This window comes from Cotesia typhae, unplaced genomic scaffold (genome assembly GCF_013202065.1).
Source record: "Cotesia typhae breed Kobodo isofemale line unplaced genomic scaffold, CoteBio_Ctyphae contig_22, whole genome shotgun sequence".
Lineage (NCBI taxonomy): Eukaryota > Metazoa > Arthropoda > Insecta > Hymenoptera > Braconidae > Cotesia > Cotesia typhae.
The window spans coordinates 5,205,157-5,222,362 of record NW_027423728.1 but is presented as its reverse complement, the minus strand read 5'-3'; the positions used below and the strand labels follow the sequence as shown (position 1 = coordinate 5,222,362).

General features: G+C 29.7%; 2 protein-coding genes across 7 annotated transcripts in view; one reads left to right on the top strand and one right to left on the bottom strand.

Moving 5' to 3' along the window:
* The window catches only part of LOC141524493 (cilia- and flagella-associated protein 43), a 35,852-nt gene extending 18,652 nt beyond the window's left edge, over nucleotides 1-17,200 (top strand). For 2 of the 3 annotated variants that reach the window (XM_074238425.1, XM_074238424.1), the window contains 15 exons: nucleotides 7,880-8,145; nucleotides 8,249-8,585; nucleotides 8,854-9,196; nucleotides 9,280-9,548; nucleotides 9,603-9,863; nucleotides 9,935-10,206; nucleotides 10,637-10,856; nucleotides 11,019-11,365; nucleotides 11,469-11,676; nucleotides 11,763-12,106; nucleotides 13,138-13,316; nucleotides 13,973-14,568; nucleotides 14,667-15,083; nucleotides 15,363-15,464; nucleotides 15,723-17,200. In XM_074238425.1, coding sequence (XP_074094526.1) covers nucleotides 7,880-8,145; nucleotides 8,249-8,585; nucleotides 8,854-9,196; nucleotides 9,280-9,548; nucleotides 9,603-9,863; nucleotides 9,935-10,206; nucleotides 10,637-10,856; nucleotides 11,019-11,365; nucleotides 11,469-11,676; nucleotides 11,763-12,106; nucleotides 13,138-13,316; nucleotides 13,973-14,568; nucleotides 14,667-15,083; nucleotides 15,363-15,464; nucleotides 15,723-16,046 — 4,485 coding nt within the window. In that variant the 3' untranslated portion in view covers nucleotides 16,047-17,200. Of the gene's footprint in view, nucleotides 1-7,879; nucleotides 8,146-8,248; nucleotides 8,586-8,853; nucleotides 9,197-9,279; nucleotides 9,549-9,602; nucleotides 9,864-9,934; nucleotides 10,207-10,636; nucleotides 10,857-11,018; nucleotides 11,366-11,468; nucleotides 11,677-11,762; nucleotides 12,107-13,137; nucleotides 13,317-13,972; nucleotides 14,569-14,666; nucleotides 15,084-15,362; nucleotides 15,465-15,722 lie in introns of those variants that run through there. The other variant, XM_074238426.1, reaches the window with a different exon arrangement.
* Nucleotides 1,133-7,599, bottom strand: LOC141524492 (uncharacterized). 4 transcript variants are annotated; one of them, XM_074238421.1, is made up of 5 exons: nucleotides 7,582-7,598; nucleotides 7,348-7,507; nucleotides 7,161-7,264; nucleotides 7,017-7,097; nucleotides 1,133-6,856 (listed from the first exon to the last, which is right to left on the bottom strand). In XM_074238421.1, the coding sequence occupies exon 5, from the start codon at nucleotides 6,771-6,773 to the stop codon at nucleotides 1,314-1,316; it is 5,460 nt and encodes a 1,819-aa protein (XP_074094522.1). In that variant the 5' UTR covers nucleotides 6,774-6,856; nucleotides 7,017-7,097; nucleotides 7,161-7,264; nucleotides 7,348-7,507; nucleotides 7,582-7,598; the 3' UTR covers nucleotides 1,133-1,313. The 4 variants fall into 4 exon arrangements, with proteins under 4 accessions (XP_074094522.1, XP_074094524.1, XP_074094523.1 ...); XM_074238423.1 differs by lacking the exon at nucleotides 7,348-7,507 and having other exon boundaries at nucleotides 7,582-7,599; XM_074238422.1 differs by lacking the exon at nucleotides 7,582-7,598 and having other exon boundaries at nucleotides 7,161-7,278; nucleotides 7,348-7,526.
* Nucleotides 17,201-17,206: the final 6 nt, after the last annotated feature.

Sequence of the window (17,206 nt, the reverse complement as noted above, 5' to 3'; positions counted from 1 at the left end):
ACAATAAAATATAATAATGAAAAATGCATTTTATGTACCTATTAATTGACAACACCAGATTTTCCAAATTCTAATAACCCTCAATTCAATTATTTTTCGCAAATAAAGACTGGTTTTATTGCAGTCAAAATCTGCGATCGATAAATAATATTTCGATAAAATTATTATGGTTTAATATAACGTTAAATTATTAAAAATAAATTTGAAATAGGTTACTAACAGAAAAATTAATAAATAAAAATTAATTTTGTCTGATTTCCACAACATAAAATTTATCTACACTCTAGCTAAGACAAAAACCTTCTATTTCATTTAGAACTTACATTAACCATTCTCCTACAGTACTGTTCGATAACTAGTGACCAATACTGAAGTAAGCTGACTTCTAATTATTTTTGGAAATTTTTTTTCAACGTGAAAAATAGAAAAAGAGACATTCCGAAAAATTTGGCTTTAAATTTAATGAATTTATACACGCGTATGTTTTTAGAGCCAGTTTTTCAATCCAGGATTAAAATGTCATTATCATTACCAATGTCATTAGAGTTAGCAGTAACTTAATAATTTTTTAATTTTTTTAACAAATAGATTTTTTCCAAAAAATTATTTTTAAAAAAATTACATTTTTTATTTTCTAAAATTTCTCCATGTCAATTTTTTTTTCTACTATTATTTGCCATGATTTATTTGTTAAAAAAATTCTGAAAATTATCAAATATCTGCTAAATTAATTTTCATTCATTACCTTTTTTATCATAAATCCGCCATAAAACAAGCAGAATAAAAAAAAACTTAAACCGTTATTTTTTCACCTAGTTATGGCCCAAAATGGGTTTGACCCCACTTGTAAATAATTATTCAAATACTGATTACGTTTCCAAATGAATGTCAGTTTTTTTTTATATGCTGTTTACTTCTTAGAAGCAAAAGCTACTGAGTGAAGGATTTTGGAGTAAGAATAAGACAATTATATTTTTATGATAATTGATTTAATATTTTATATTTTTATAAATAATTTACTGATTCACTTTCAAAACATAATTGAAAAAATAAACTGTGTATTTGTTAAGATTTATGAAATAAATAAATAAACGAGAATTAGATTCGAATAAAAGAATTTACCATGTAAGAATAGTATTTTGTTCAAAAATTTAATCATCTTCTTATAGTTATTAAAATTTTTTGTCAGGAAACAATACATTGTCGTAAAAAATTAACAAGTCATTTTGAAATCCAAAAAAAAATTCCATCATTCATTTATACAATTTTAAAAATTCGCGACAATATTGTAATTTTCATTAAAATTCTTCGTATTATAATAATTTATTCAATGTGTATTTTTTGACACATAAATAAGCTTCATGAGCATACATTTCAGCAAATTTATCCTCTGGAAATTTACTATTTTGTGCTTCAAGATATAATTGTTTATTGTCGGTATTGCGAGCATTTAGTATACACTGCAAAATATCAAGATCTTTAATTTTTTTTATCTCATCAACTATGGTAATGTCACATTTTATAATTGCATCAAATGCTATGTCAATAAGTTCTAAAAGATAACTGATATCCAGATCTACTGGCAATTTCACTAAAGAGTTACCGCCAAATTTAGTTATCACATTATAAACTGCACCATATTTTAGCAAAATTTTAACAACGTCATAATGCTTGTATAAAACAGCATATACAAGAGGTGTACCTAAGTGAGCTGTCATGTTTATGTCAGCATTGAATTCTAGTAAAAGTTTGACAATATCAGAAAAACCATTCTGGCATGCGTAATGCAATGGTGTTAAAGAAGAAGAACTTTTGGCATTTACAAAAGCATTCCGTTTCAAACAATCTAAACACCCAATGTAATCACCTTCTTTAATATAACTAAACAAACTATCTATTATTTCAAGTGAAAAGACTATCAATTCATCGACTGCCAAATTTATCGGTTTTTTATCAACTAAGCATTCGGAATCATAATATGCACCATGCTCCAATGATGTTTTAACTGTTGACCGATTGTTACAACTGGCAGCCGTATGTAAAGCTGTATATTCATCTAAATAACGACCGTTAATATCAATTCCCTTTTCAATTAAGTATCTGACCATTTTATGTCTATCATGAATAGCTGCAATATGTAAGATGTTTAATTTATTACTTGTTTGATCGGTAACTTCCACTTTCAATGATTCAAATAATAAGCAGAATGTTTCGTAACTGTTCGCCATAATTGCAATATCTAGAGCAGTGTGATTATTTTTATCTTTTATGTCTGGATTGGCTTTGTTTTTCAGTAAAAAATCTGCTATGCCCGTAAAGTTACAATATGCAGCGATCATAAGTGCTGTTTGTTTAGCACCCGAAACAGCATTGACATCTACTTTTTTAGCAATTAACATTTTAACAATCTCAAATTGTTCGTATTGGACAGCTCGATGAAGAAATGGTATTCCATGAGGTAGAAAACCGTGAACATCGACCCCGGCGTTTAGCAATACCTCTACAACATCTTTGCTTCCTGACATAATAGCTGGATCCATACAATGTATAGTATTGTAAACTATTTTTGCACCGTTGTTTATTAAAAGTTTTACCAATTCAGGATGGTTCCATTGACACGCGAAATACAGAGGCGTTTTGTTCCGATAATCCTGATAGTGAATCGAATGTTTGTTTTTGTTTAATAGAGTGGCGACTACGTTAAATTGCTTACATTCTGCTGCTAAATGAATCGGAAGTCTCTTGTCTTTTAATTGTATCATGATATCGACATTTTTATTGATTAGATATTCTACTATCTTTTGATGATTTGTTGTTATAGCTAGATGCAGAGGTGTCGTATGATAATTATCTCCAATGTTTATAATACAACCAGATTCAACTAATAATTTTACCATTTCATACAATCCATTATGAGCAGCAATACTTAAAGGAGTTGAGCACATTGCAGTTCTTACATTAATATCTACTTTTTTTCTGATAAAAAATTTTACAACTTCTAATTGATTCATACGTACACTTATATGCAGTGGATTATACCCACTATTTTTTGTTAACTCGGTATAATTCGCACCGCGCTCAACTAAAAGTTTCACAATTTCGAGATTACCACGAGATGCCGCTAAATATAGTGGATCATGATCATTCAGATTTTTTCTGGAAATTTGTCCTTTGCGTCGAAGTAACAATCTCATTAATTCAGTATCACCGCTTATAGCAGCACAGTGTATAGGAGCATTCATTGAATCGTTAAGTGCCGTCTCTACAGCATTATTTGACAGCAAGAATTTTGCTACTTTAAAATGACCACCGCCAGCTGCTAAATGAAGTGGTGTGTCACGTTCTATAGTTGAAGCGTTAACATCAGCCTTGTATTTTACCAGTAGCTTAACAATATTGAGATATCCTTTTTTTGCTGCAAGATGAAGAGGTGTATATCCACCTAGATCGGTCTTATGGACATCTGCTCCATTTTCAAGCAAAACTTTGACTACTTCTTCATGTCCATTTGCAACAGCTGCGTGCAGCGCTGTAGTTTCGGTTGTATTAGAAGCATTAACATCCGCTTTATTTCGAAGTAAAATTGTTACCGTATTCACAAAACCGTAGACGGCAGCTTCAAACAAAGGTGTTGTTCTTTGAGTCGTTCGGCTATTTACATCAGCTTGAATACTAATTAGATATTGTGTCAGTTCTGAGTACCCACATCCCGCCGCTGTAAACAGTAGGGTTTCCTCATTATAAGTTCGGTAATAATCTACATGTTCATTGGTATTTTTAAGTAAAAACTCAACAATATCTTTACGATTATTAAACATTGCCAAACGAAGTAATTCGTTGTAAAAATATTGATAGTTAAATGGCAATAATAATTTGACAATATCGTTGTAGCCATAACGAATTGCAAGGTATAACGGAGTTGTCTCTGAATAATCCTTGATTTCAGGGTTTTGTAGATATCTAATGAGCCATTTGGCAATTTCAATTCGTCCATATCTTACAGCAATATGTAGCGGAGTTTCTCCATTTACATTTTTGAAATTATTTTTTACCTTTAGATAAATTAAATGCTCAAAAATAGCAAAATGACCCCCTTTAGCCGCGTAATGTAAAGAACTCCACCCATGATAATCTGACCCGTTGATATCTGCACCTTTATTAATTGCATCTTCTAACTTTTTCATGTCACCGTGTTCAATAGCTTGAAACATTTCATTTTGAGTAATAATGCATGATAAATGTTGACTGTGTTTTAATTTTAATTCTTTTATATTATTTTGAAAGATTTTGCCAATTTTTTTCTCTTTAATTTTATCACTTCTTAAACACAGTTTTTTAGCATTTAAAACTATAGCCACATTTGCATCAAAAGTTTGAAAAATTAAACCAGAGTGAACTATATAATTATATAAAACTTTTCCCGTTAATATAGGTGCCGAGTTATCAAGTAATGTGTAGTTATCGAGTAAGTTCTTTGAGGCATCCAAAATAGACATTAATTCTAATGTTAACATCACTACCGCTAGTTGTGTCGTTAAATTTAGATGTATTTCCCAATTTTCACCATATTGATGATTCGTAAAGATTTTCTTTAAAATTTTGACTTTTGAGTTATAATCATTGAGTACCTGTGTCGACAGTTCTCTTTTTTCTCGCACAAAATTCATGTTATCGTCCAGATTTAACGCAATGGAATATCGTTTTGTCCACACTTGTGTACTCAAAATTTCAAGCCATTCATAGCTCTGGAGTCCATGCCCAATCACTAGAAACAGTTGATTAAATAACAGCATCATATGCTCACACTTACTCCAAATAAGATGAGGAATAAAACATTCTATGGTGACAAGAAAGATCGAAGAAACTGAACTCGGTGAAACAAAATTTAACTCATCTTCATCAAACTTATTTTTTAAGGCAATTATTGCGTAGGTTTTTAATTTATGGAATATATTGTTACTACTATTCCCCTGTTTGATCGATTTGCATAAATTTTTAAAATTTTTCAAGTTTGAAGTATGCAAAAATCTATTTCTCGCATTTATACCATTTAATGAATTTTTATTAACTAATGGCTCAACCGTTGATATTTCTAAACCGATTGACATATTTGCCAGATTATTGATCTCTGAAATTAATTTTTCATAATTACACTCTTCATCAACTTCATATTCTCCAAACCACTCCGTATCGAAATCTATGTCAAGAGAATTTATATAATTTGTAAGATCTTCGGGAGTTTTAATTTCCGTAATTGTTTCTAACATAACTGTAATGTAATGTATTAGAGTAACATGAAGAATACTCTGGGTCATCCATTTGATTATCTTCAAATCAGCTTTAATATCATTGAAAATAGTTTTTTTATTAGGGTCATTAGAGTGTCCCTTATCCAGTTTGCTTGTTTGAGTGTGAATAAATAATGAGTTGTGAAAATTAACGATAATCTGTCGTGTACGTAAAGGCAATGACGTCAGAAGCAGTAAGCTCAGAGACCTCGTCATATTTGGTGATTCCCAATTATTTTTCATCATGTCAGCGATTACTTGCAGGGTCCTTTTTATTACGATCTGTCCACATTTTGAATCTAAAGAAACATGCTTATCGTTTAAATTCGAATAAGGCTCTAATGATCTATTTACTGAGTTGGTTATGATGTGCAAAGCATAAACGTCCTTTACACGTTGATAATCCTCATAGAATTCTCTAATTTTAGGATTACATTCCAGAATTTTAGGTATCATTTTGACTCGACTTTCACGGGGATAGTTCTTCAAAATATCAAGGTTTTCGTCGGAAATGATCTTCATTTCATTCTCAAGAATATTCGCAAAAAGATCGAGATAATTAAGTAATTTACTTTTCGATATCAAAAACTTGTATAGATTCATATAATGAAGTTTACGTTGTTCTTTTGAAGTAATAAACATAAGCAAATAGAATTCGATTTCTTCCCACAAAATTTTCGAGTACGTTGCCTTCATTTGTTGTTTTAAAACATTGATATTGAAAGCGATAAATTTTGAGCGCAGATATAATATACTATTTAGGTCATCAGTATTTGAATATTCAGCTATGAATAAACGAATATTTTCAATAAGCAATTTAGCACGTTCTTTTATATCCGACAGCGAAATTGTAATCTTTTTATCTTCCTCATCATTTGAATAAAAATAATGATCTAATAACCGTTCTGCGATATACAAAACTAATTTGTCTGATAATTCTAATCCTCTTACCTTCGATTCGGCATAAGCGTCTGCAAAAGCTTGATACAACTCTGCAGAATTAGCATACCCTGGCCATTTTTCAAGTAGCACTTTAATAAAATCTATCTTCTCTTCGCGAATAGCATAGTAAAAAGCGTTATGATTTTCGTTATCTTGATCACGAGGTTGACAACAGCTAGAGTAAGTTTGATTCTTCTTATCCATAATATATGTTAAAATATCACTTCTATTGTACTTACAGGCCAAAATAATAAAGTTACCATTTTTTGTTGCATCCTGGATGGTTTCTTTGAACTCTTTTGAGTTTTCTTCTTTTTCATAATTAAGAATAACAATAACAAACTGAAGATATTTTTTGAAATCATCTGTCTTACTATTACTAATGATATTCTTAGTAGCGACAGATATAATTTCAGATAACATTGCAGTTTTGTCATTTTTGTCATTTTTACTATATTCTTCAAGAACCGATTCTTCTGTGATATCAACGTTTATCGATGCTGATTTATCCGTGGAGTTATCTTGGTTTTGGAAGGGCGGCATGTTGATATTTTCACTAATTAATTAACTTGCAGAATATAGTCCAATTGTTTTATGGAATTTGTCTCTTAGATCACGCTTTTATGCTGAAAAAATATATTATTAAATAAATGCTCCATAATTTTTGGATTTTTTATGTAATGCTTAATAATGAGGTTGAATCATTTCTTAAATATTTTGAACTTAAATCATATCGGTTTTATTTTTATTTTAATATCTTAGCAGCTCAAGAGGTCAAGTACTTACTGAAAATATTCAAGGACATCTTATTCTAAACTTAATTATCAAATCGTTGATGATGAAAAAAAGGATGATGATTATCAATTTCTGAAATCATAATTGTTCGTAATTAATAATAGAAGATTATAGTCAAAAATATTTTTTATGTACCTTTTTTCCGAAAAATGCACACGTGGCACGTTCCAATTATTTAGCTCTATTTTCAATTATTTTCTGTACGTAAAGACTGGTTTTATGTCAATCGAAATCTACAACTAATAAATAATATCTAAATAAAATTGTTTTAGGTAATGATAACATTAAATTATTAAAAATAAATTCAAAACAAGTTACTAACTGAACACAATACAAATGGATGCAGATTATTTTTATGATTTTCACAGTGAGGAATTTATTGACACACAAGCTAAGACACAGACGTTCTATTCCGATTATCATTTACATTAATCACTCTTCTTCTGTACTGTTCGATAATTCGTGTACGGAACTGAAGTGAGCTAAAATAAATTATTGTTTTTTTTTTTTTTTAAAGTGAACAATTATAAAAAAGACATTCAAAAAAAAATGTTACCTGAAATTTGATGAATTTATACACACGCATATTTTTAAGACTTTTACAGTTATATTTAACTTCAAAAGAACAAAAAAAATCTATCTAGTTCAGTAGCTCCATCTACTTCAAAAGTAACCTAGTGCGCCACTACAACCGCCCATTTAATTTCAACTAATTAATAATTATACTAAAATTAGCAGAAATTTGAAAATTTTTGATTTTTTGAATCATTAAAAAACATTTTTTTAAAAATTGCACTTTACATGACAATTTTTTTTTTTTTCATAAATTTTTTTCAATGTTTTCTGTTAAATAGATAGTACCAATATTCGCAATCGCTGAAAGATGCTCAAATCCAAAAATATCTATCTTTACTTACCCAGAAATTGAAAAAATATCAACGTGTGTTCATAAAAAACATGGCCAGAGGAGCTTTTGTCTTTCTTGTATATTTGTAGGCAGTGATTACTTAGTGACTTTAAATTCCTATCCTTCATTTCAATTAATCATTTGGCTTTGGAGGACTGGAGAGAATTTAAGAATTATTGACACAGATATTAGCGATATTAATCAACAAATTTCGTAAGTTCATCAATTAATCGTTGAATTTATAACTTTGTGATAAAATACAAATCATAGATCAATATATATTATGTCTTATGTCATCTGTAATGAATACAAATAGATGTTCGATGACGTTGCCGATGTTTTTGACTCAACGAGGAGATAGCGGAAGAATAAAAGTGTATGAAGTAAGTGTATGCTCGAAGATAATATTACTGACATCATCAGCGATTAATATAAATTTTAATGCTTTTGAGAAAATTGTTGCGTCTTCTTGGACGTTTGATGGAAATTTGCTGATTGCTGATGATTTAGGCAACGTGTTTTTGATTTTAAGCGACGGAAAACGACGATATAAAGTTGTTGAATCATTATTGGAGGTACCGATGCTTTCTAAACCGTTAATTGTTGATTTTCGTTGTGGAGTTGCGGTAGTTAATTCACGGTCGAAAATAAAGGTAACATTGTTTATTTATTATAGCAGTATCAGCATACAATATATTATCATTATTAGATACTAGCAACCTGCAGTCACTAAGCGACTGCTGAGATTTACGGATTATGAAGAAGAAAACTTTGGCTTAACGATTTTTTGATATTTCTAATCACACAATACATATTTTCTGTTTCAATACAAATTTTATCAAAAAATTTTTTGAATTACAAACGTAGATAATTTATAGTATGTATTTTGGTTGTATAAGCAAATGATTGACAAACCATCAGTTTTACAGAAAATCATCAGAACATAGCAAGCATTTCACCCTATGGAAGCCAGTATGGGAGCTAGAAACGCAATCACAACCACTATTCATGACTCGTAATCCACATCGTGATAGTCTTTTATTCCACACTGAAGCGGGGGAAATAGTGGAAGTAAGTGTCGGGGATGATGATGTCCCACGAATGCAAATGGTCTGCCATCAAGGCTCCACCTATGCATTTTTAATGCCCATCAATCCTAACGGAAGGCATTGTGCTGTTCTCGACGATTTTAATCGTCTCGTTATTATTGAAAGTGATTCTGGAAATTTAACGTCCTCAATTTCTCTGGAATCTTATGGAAAAGGTATCAACACTTTTAATAAGTGTTCTTTTAAATTTTTCTTCGAAAATCTAAAAATCAATTTTGATTTTTGTCATCTTTTTTAGTTCTCAATGCAATCGCTCATCCATTTGTACCACTAATCATCACAACAACAGACAATGGCTTCTGTAATATCACCAGCATTATCGATGTACTGGCGCCAATTACCATAAAACCATTGTTTTTAACAAAAGAACCTTTAGATAAAATCAAATTATCATTCGACGCTCAAGTACTTGCCGTCGCTCATAAAAGTAATGGGCAGTTATTTTTTATTAATAATTTCGACACATTTAAAATAAATGTTTGGACGTCATTGAAAATTCAATACGAGGTACTAGAAATGCAAATTTCATTGAAAAATTACTAATAAATGTCTCCCGTTTAGATTGCCGATTTTTTGATCCACGAAAATGATGACAATCGCCTGAAATTGCTGATATTAACAAAAGGCCATGCTGAAATTAATATCGGCAAAAGTGTCATTATCTACGTGATGGAGATGAAATCAATGTTTGAAACTTTGGGAATTGTTGAAAGAATAATAGAACTGCCTTTTGCATTCAAAAATTTAAATTACGGATCGAATATTAACGAAATTATCGCGAGTCCATATTTGAGCAAACACGTGGTTAATATGAAGCTAGAGGTATACATTATTTTTTAGTTTATTACATTTAAAGTTTATGGGCTAAGGCTTGATTGATTTTCTTTTGATAGGATAATTTGAAATCAATACGGCTGACGGAGTGTGTTAACTCGTCACATCAGTTGAGAGACGTTAATATCAACTCGGATTCATCAATTACTTTGACGTACGGAGCTGATGGGATTTTGGTAATGCGTAATAGAGCGAATATTTATCAATTGACAGGCATGTTTTCTTCGCACCATCGACATGACGGAGGCGTAAAATTTGCAATTGTCTGTACGGCGAGTAACATTGTTATTTGTTTGGGAACAAATGGGAATATTATTGCTACTAAAATAGGGTAATTTATTATCTATGCTTTTATAGTATAGTTGGTTTGCAAAATTCATAATTATGGAAAATTATGGAAATCTAGTTTCATCACTCGTGCGGTACGAATGATTTCAAACTAACTTTATCGAATCTCCATACGTTTATGTGTAAAAGAACCTATTTCAAAAATTAATTACTCACAAACGGTGGGGTGAATTGATCTGAAATTTTTGTGGTGAGCTATTGATGCATTTATCTTTTGATAAAAAAATTTTCCATAATTATGAATTTTGCGAATTAACTATTAAAAATTATACTTTAACTATTAAAACTATTACTTTCTCATTTTTCTTTCAACAATTTTATTTTATTAAATTTATTTTTTATTAAAATTTATTACTAAATTAAAGCTATAAGTCATGGAAATTTTTCTAATTGACATCGATTCAATCTTTCAGCCAATTATCAACAATAAGTCAACTGGAGTTGAATGAACGTGATATAAACTTCGTAGACACCTTTAAAATTCTCTCTGAAAAAACATCAAGCGATCTTGACATTGAATCGGAGTTACCTTGGTTCGAATGGATACAAATACAAAAATTAAATACTGAGAAAGATTCCTCGATTGTCAAACGCACTGAATTATTATCCGATGTTAATAGCCTTAAAATAAAAGTAATTTATATTATACAGTGTTGAACAAAAAAATGTTTTCTATATACTTTTATTTAATTTTCCAAAACTTACAAATTAATTAATAAAAAAAATTTATTAATTGTTCCAACAAATAAGTAATTAAAATTTTTTTTTATTTGAATAATTATAAAAATATTTCAGCTGAAAAACATCCTGGATAAAAATGAAAAAGAAACTGAAGATAAAAAATTAGCCACTGAAACTTTCGACTTAAATACTCAAGCGCGCTTCGAACAAATTACGCGGAATGAATTAGATCAAGAGGAATTAGAGAAAACTATTGGAGAGAAAATTTCTGGGCAAATTAAAATGATGGAATATTTACGTAAAATGTGCTGGGATTCAATGCTCGTTCCAGCTTGCTCTTTAATTTCTTTAGATGGAAAAATTCGAGTAGATAATTACGCGCTTCCTGCGGTTTCTTCTGACGAGTTACAACAGAGAAGTTGGGACAAATTTTCCATCGACTTGGTAACTCGTATGACAAGGTTTTTTTTTTTTTCTTTAGTTACTTATTTTTATTATAATATTGAAATATCAAATGATCGAATTTTTTTATGTTTGAAATTAAATTTTCGAAAAAATTTTCAGTATTGACGTAGAATTAAATCAACCAACTGCTGTAAAGAATGAAGAAAGAATTGCTAACAACAAAGAAGAATTATTTTCCATGAGTGGAACCACGTTTCATCGATGGATAAATTCGTTTCCTGGAGTTAATCAAATTTATCGCAACGGAAGTTATACTGAAGGAACTAGACTGAGAATTTCTATTAAAATTCGCGAAGAGAAATTGAAGGTTTTATCATACTTTTTTTTTATTTATGAAAATATTTCTTTATAACTTTTATATAATTAATTCAATTATTAAATATTTCTTCGCAGCTCTTTTTCAACGATTTATTTACCAGAATGCAACAGCTTAAGTCCCAAGAAATAAAAATAACAAAGGATCGCATTGCTAGAATGAAGCATTGCTCATCTGAGTTGAAAACGATGTTCAACGTAGAGTTCTCAACTGATTACACGTGGTTACACCTTGAATTAAGCGACTCCGAGAAACCTCATACTATTGTCAAGGTTGACGATAAGGAAATTTATAAGTTAATAACTTATTCAACAAACATACCGCATGAAAATGAGAATAATTTACGGTTGGCTGAAGATCAGGTCTCTTTGTTTCGGGAAAAAGCTTTGATGGAAATGATGGGGGGAGTTCTTGAAGTTAGGTATGTTTGTTTGTTAATTGTTTAGTAGTTTTTTTAAACATGGCTTTTAAAATTTAAACACGAGTAAAATATTATCATAAATTTATTGCTAAAAAAATAATAAGAATTTGTAGAACATATTATTTTATTTTCAATATTTTTTCCATAAATTACAACTCAAAGTATGTAATAATCATTAATATATATATATTATTAAGTATCATAAAATTACAAATACATTTTTTATAAATTTTCATTATTTGTATAAATATTTTCCGGCTTTTTACCATCGCAGGCGACTACTTTAACGCAATAAAAAGTGGCTTCTTCATCAGTTCCTCTGAACTCAACATCTTTGAGCTTAAATGTCCAGACATTGTCACAGAATCTGTAATAACCCAATTTTCCAGCTTTAAATGAAACGTACGACCTGTTTGTGGTTGCTAATACGCGATTGATACTTTTGTCGAACTGAAGCAAAATTTTTGACGCTTGTTCATTCGTAAGTTGTTCGGATAATACCAATATGTCGAGAGCATCTTGTAAAGCATTTCCTATCGTTGTATTTCTATACAATTGATATGACATTTTATTTTTACCTGTTTAAAAAAAATAAATTAGATTTTCAAATACTCGGATAAAAAAAAACATTTAGAAAAAATGAAAAGATTTTTTTTTTAAATTGATAATTTTTTTATACTTACTTGAAAATATTTAAGGAAGAAAAATCACATGAGTTACTTGAAGGGATCAAGCCAGACTGAGAAAAAAAAGTTATTTTCTCAAGTGAATTTTATTTCTCACTAAAAAATAAAGATCGGGATAAAGTAGTAAAATTCTGGGCTTGAGCAGGTCAAGGTAGAGTGAGAGAGAATTGACGGGAAATCTGGACACCATGTGTCAGAAAATTCTTATATTACACTATATACTTTTAAAGTAAAAAAAAAAAAACTTTCCGGTTGATTTGTTCTAAGCAATAATTTTTTTTTTTTTTATGTTTTTTCTTCAATGATTTTCAATTTTAATTAAAACAATAATAAATTTTATTTCAGATGGGAAGATGAAATAAAAAAAGACATTGTCAAACCAAAATGTTTATCAAAAAATTCAATTAATTATTCAGAGGAAGATTTACTCATAATAAAAAAATACGAAGAAGATGTTAAAATTTTAAACAACGAAAGATTGAAGTACAAAAAAATTTTACAAGACGAAATTGTTTCTCTTCAAGGTAAAATATTTAATTATATAATTAAAACTATGCAAGAGCAAAGATTTACAAATTATGAACAAGAAAACTTTGGCTTGATGATTTTTTGTATTTATAATCACACTGTACCTAGTGTGGATACTTTTTAAATAAATTTTACAAATAATAATGCTGTCACAGGACTCATTACAGATAATTTAAAGGACATCAATGACCGAGCAAATTTATAGAACCAAAAAACTATTAAAAACTCAACACAAAAAATTGATTCACGGAAAAATATATAAAACCGTGAAAAAGTACTAATTCTTGTCTCAACCTTTCTGATAATACCAAATTAAACTATAAAAATTATTTAAATCATAAATAACTGTCGCTAAAAAGTATCAAACCGAATTTATGATAAAGATATACCCGTTACTAAATTTTTTTTAGTCTCTTAACTATGTAAATTAATTTTTGATATACAACCACATTCAAATGTACAAAATAAAATAAATAATTCTACTCTAGGTCAAGATTTTTCCAGCGATATCAAATTTAACCATAAAGACCCATTTTATCATATAAATACACTGGCTACAAAATTTTGCTTATTCTCTGAACAATATAAATTATAATTTACAAAAGAATTAAATTAATATTAAATACTAAATTGTCTTTGAAATTTTGGATAGATTTACTGAAAAAAGGAGTGAAATCTTTTGACGAAAAGCTAGAAAATTTGTTCCTCGAGCGCATAAAAATTGAATCAGCGGTGCTTCAAGAAAATCTTATGAAACAGCGGGAGTTAAGGAGGCACCAATTGCGTTTACAGGGCATTAAGGAGTTAAATGATTTAGAAAACGAGTTTCTAGCAGCGTCCAAAGAATTGAAGAGTCAGACCGAGGAGTTTTTGCAGCTGGAGTTGGTCTTGAATGAAACAAAGCTGCGCTACGAAAATTTGAGCAAGCGTGAAAAATTGCTGGAGTCAAAATTCCGAGGGGAGTTTCCGGACTTGAAACAGCCTATGGTTGAGCATTTGTTGAGGCACTACAAAAAGCGGCCAAGAAATGGACAATTCCTCTGTACTTCGATTATGTATTTGTCGGAATTGTCGAGGTGCATTTTGACTGGAGACAAATCGGATATTTTGCCGCGCAACTGTTTAGATTTCTTGAAAGGCGTCAACAGTCTTGACATCATGCCGACCAGTTTGCCCAGTCAAATAGACAGCAATCATTGGTTTCTGCTATGCAAATTGAGGAGGAATAAAGTTGAGATCGAAATTAGGGTGAGTTTTTGTTGCTGTTGTCAGTAAACCGGTTTGTCATTTTTATCTTTTTTTTTTTATTAAACATTTATAGCTAATTTTTATTTTTAATCTACAAGCTAAAAAGTTGTGCAGTAGAGCTGGCAGAAGCCGAACAAACGTTGAATGCTTATCAGAAAGCAACAACGGGCTCGCAAAATCGGGTGGCACAGTTGAGAGACATGATGGAAAGTGGAAAGAAAAAAAACGAGGATGTTATGAGGGACATGGAGGTGCAATTGGTCCTGCAAATGGGCCAGATAGAAACCAATTTGTGTGGGCACCCAAGAGAATTTAAAAACTCGGTGCTCGTTTCTTTTGACGAGGTGCTTAAAGTTAATACGGCAATTGTTGAGGCCGGGCGTAACAAACTTGAAGCCATGAACCAGACTATTGTTTTTCGCAAAACTATTAATTGGAAGGAGTGGTGTCATAGCTGCCTCAAAATTACGCTACAAGATATGAAAGAAGAGTTAAGAGTTCTTCAAGATGTTAAGGTTTATATTTTTTTAACTCAAAGTGGTTAAAAATAAGAGTCTTATTTTATTTTATTGCGGGTGGAAATTATTGAGTACACCAGAGAAAGTTTACACTTTTATTTATCATCAAATTTTTTTCAAGTCATTAATTTTCTTATTTTTAATTTCAATCACAAAAAATTTCCACTCGTTTTTTTTTTTTTTTTTTTTTTTTTTTCAAAACCTAAATTAATAATTTTTAAAACTTAAAAAAAAAAATGATAATAAAAGTAACAATAGAATAAATAAAATTTTCAGGTCACGAAAGAAATACAAAAGTATCTGATGCGTCATTTGCATACTCCTGGGTCAGAGAAGGACGTTGATATCTGGGAGAGAAGCGTCATGTCTACCAAGAAGGTAAACTAGAAAAAAACAACATTTATCAGCAATTTACATGGATATTTATATTTATATTTATACCTTCATCTCTTGTTGATACTTTTGTTTCCTTTTCCTTTATAGAGGAGATATACATTGACAATCTATTTTATTCTCGTATTATAAACTTTTTTTTTTATTTTTATTTGTATTTTATTTTATTTAAAAGCAAGTCAAGCGCGAGTCTCAATGTCTCAAGGACAATTTGAGTTGTTATATCTGCGAAACTCGTTTCAGCATTTCACCAGAATACTAGAGGGGAAAAAAACAAAGCTGATCGATATTAAGAGCCAGCTCGATAACTGGCAGAAGCTCAACACCTCCGTAAACACTAAGATCCAGGAGATAAAGCTAGCTACCTGCAAATTAACGATCCGCTGCAACGAAGACGCTAGAGTTAAAGATTTTAAGCACCAGAGGGTCAAATTGAAGGCTATCATGAAGAAAAATCGACTGATTACTAGAGTGCAGAATAATTATGACGATTTATTGACGCTGAGATCACAGCTCGAGATTCTTAGATTGAAAACCTATCCCACTCTAAGATTGAGGAAAAAATGATTACGATTATTTATTGTAATGTTAAGTTTCATAATCTATAAGGAAAATGCTGCACTATTATGTAACTTTGAGTGTAATGTTATCGTAAAGAAATTTAATTCTTTTAAGTAGTAATGTCGGTCTCTAGGTTATCGTTTTACATTTTTATTTTATTTTTCTTCATTTTTCCTCTTTGTCGTATTATTGTTTTATTACTCTATCAGTAAAATTTTAAGAACAGCTTCTGGTAAAAATTAATGAAGACACGAAGAAGACACGAAAATTAAAGGGATTAATATCTGATTTTTTTTTTTACTGACTGATAATTTTAATTTATTTATTTATTTAAAGAATAATTAACTCAACAGCTTTAAGCCAATTACAGAGTTCCTTTACAATAATTGCACAAATGACATAGAATTTAGTACATATTATACTACAATATTTATTTACGATAATAAATTAAATTGTTGGCGGCCAATATAGAAAATTAACTTTTAATAATTATCAAATTAATATATAGAATTTGCAATAACATCAACAAGTCTATTTCATTATCATACTCATAAAATAAATTTCCAGCATGCATCAGTCTATACACTGGTGCGGACATTGCAAATTGGTTTTAACTCCCGGCAAGTAGAATGGAGAATAAGGTCTATTTGTAGGTATTCTAAATCTAATTTCCTTCAGCAATCTTGCACAGTTTATTTGCCCTGTAATAATTCGCGACAACAACTACAATTATCATATTGTATAAAGAATAATTCATACGCTTTTTATTGAATTTATTTTGATTTGTAAATTACTAACTCACGTTTCTGAATACATTCTTTTTTGTAGTAGTATTATTATATAACTTACAAAAAAAAAAAAACTTAGATTTTAATTTAAAAAATTTTATTTTCGAATAAAATTTGTAGCACTCAAAATTTAAAAATATTAAAAATATTTAATGAATAAAGTATTAGTTTGTATATAAAATTTTTTTAACTAATTTTATTTTTTCCAAACTTGTAAGTTTTTATTGAAATTTTGACACGTTTAAATAGATAATTTGGATGAAAATTGAATTTTGACAATAAAAAAATAAATACCATAATTGAACTTAATTAATTAAGCTAAAAAAGTACTCTGATAATTAAAGTAAAAATAACACCGGGAATTCCCGACTTGGATCA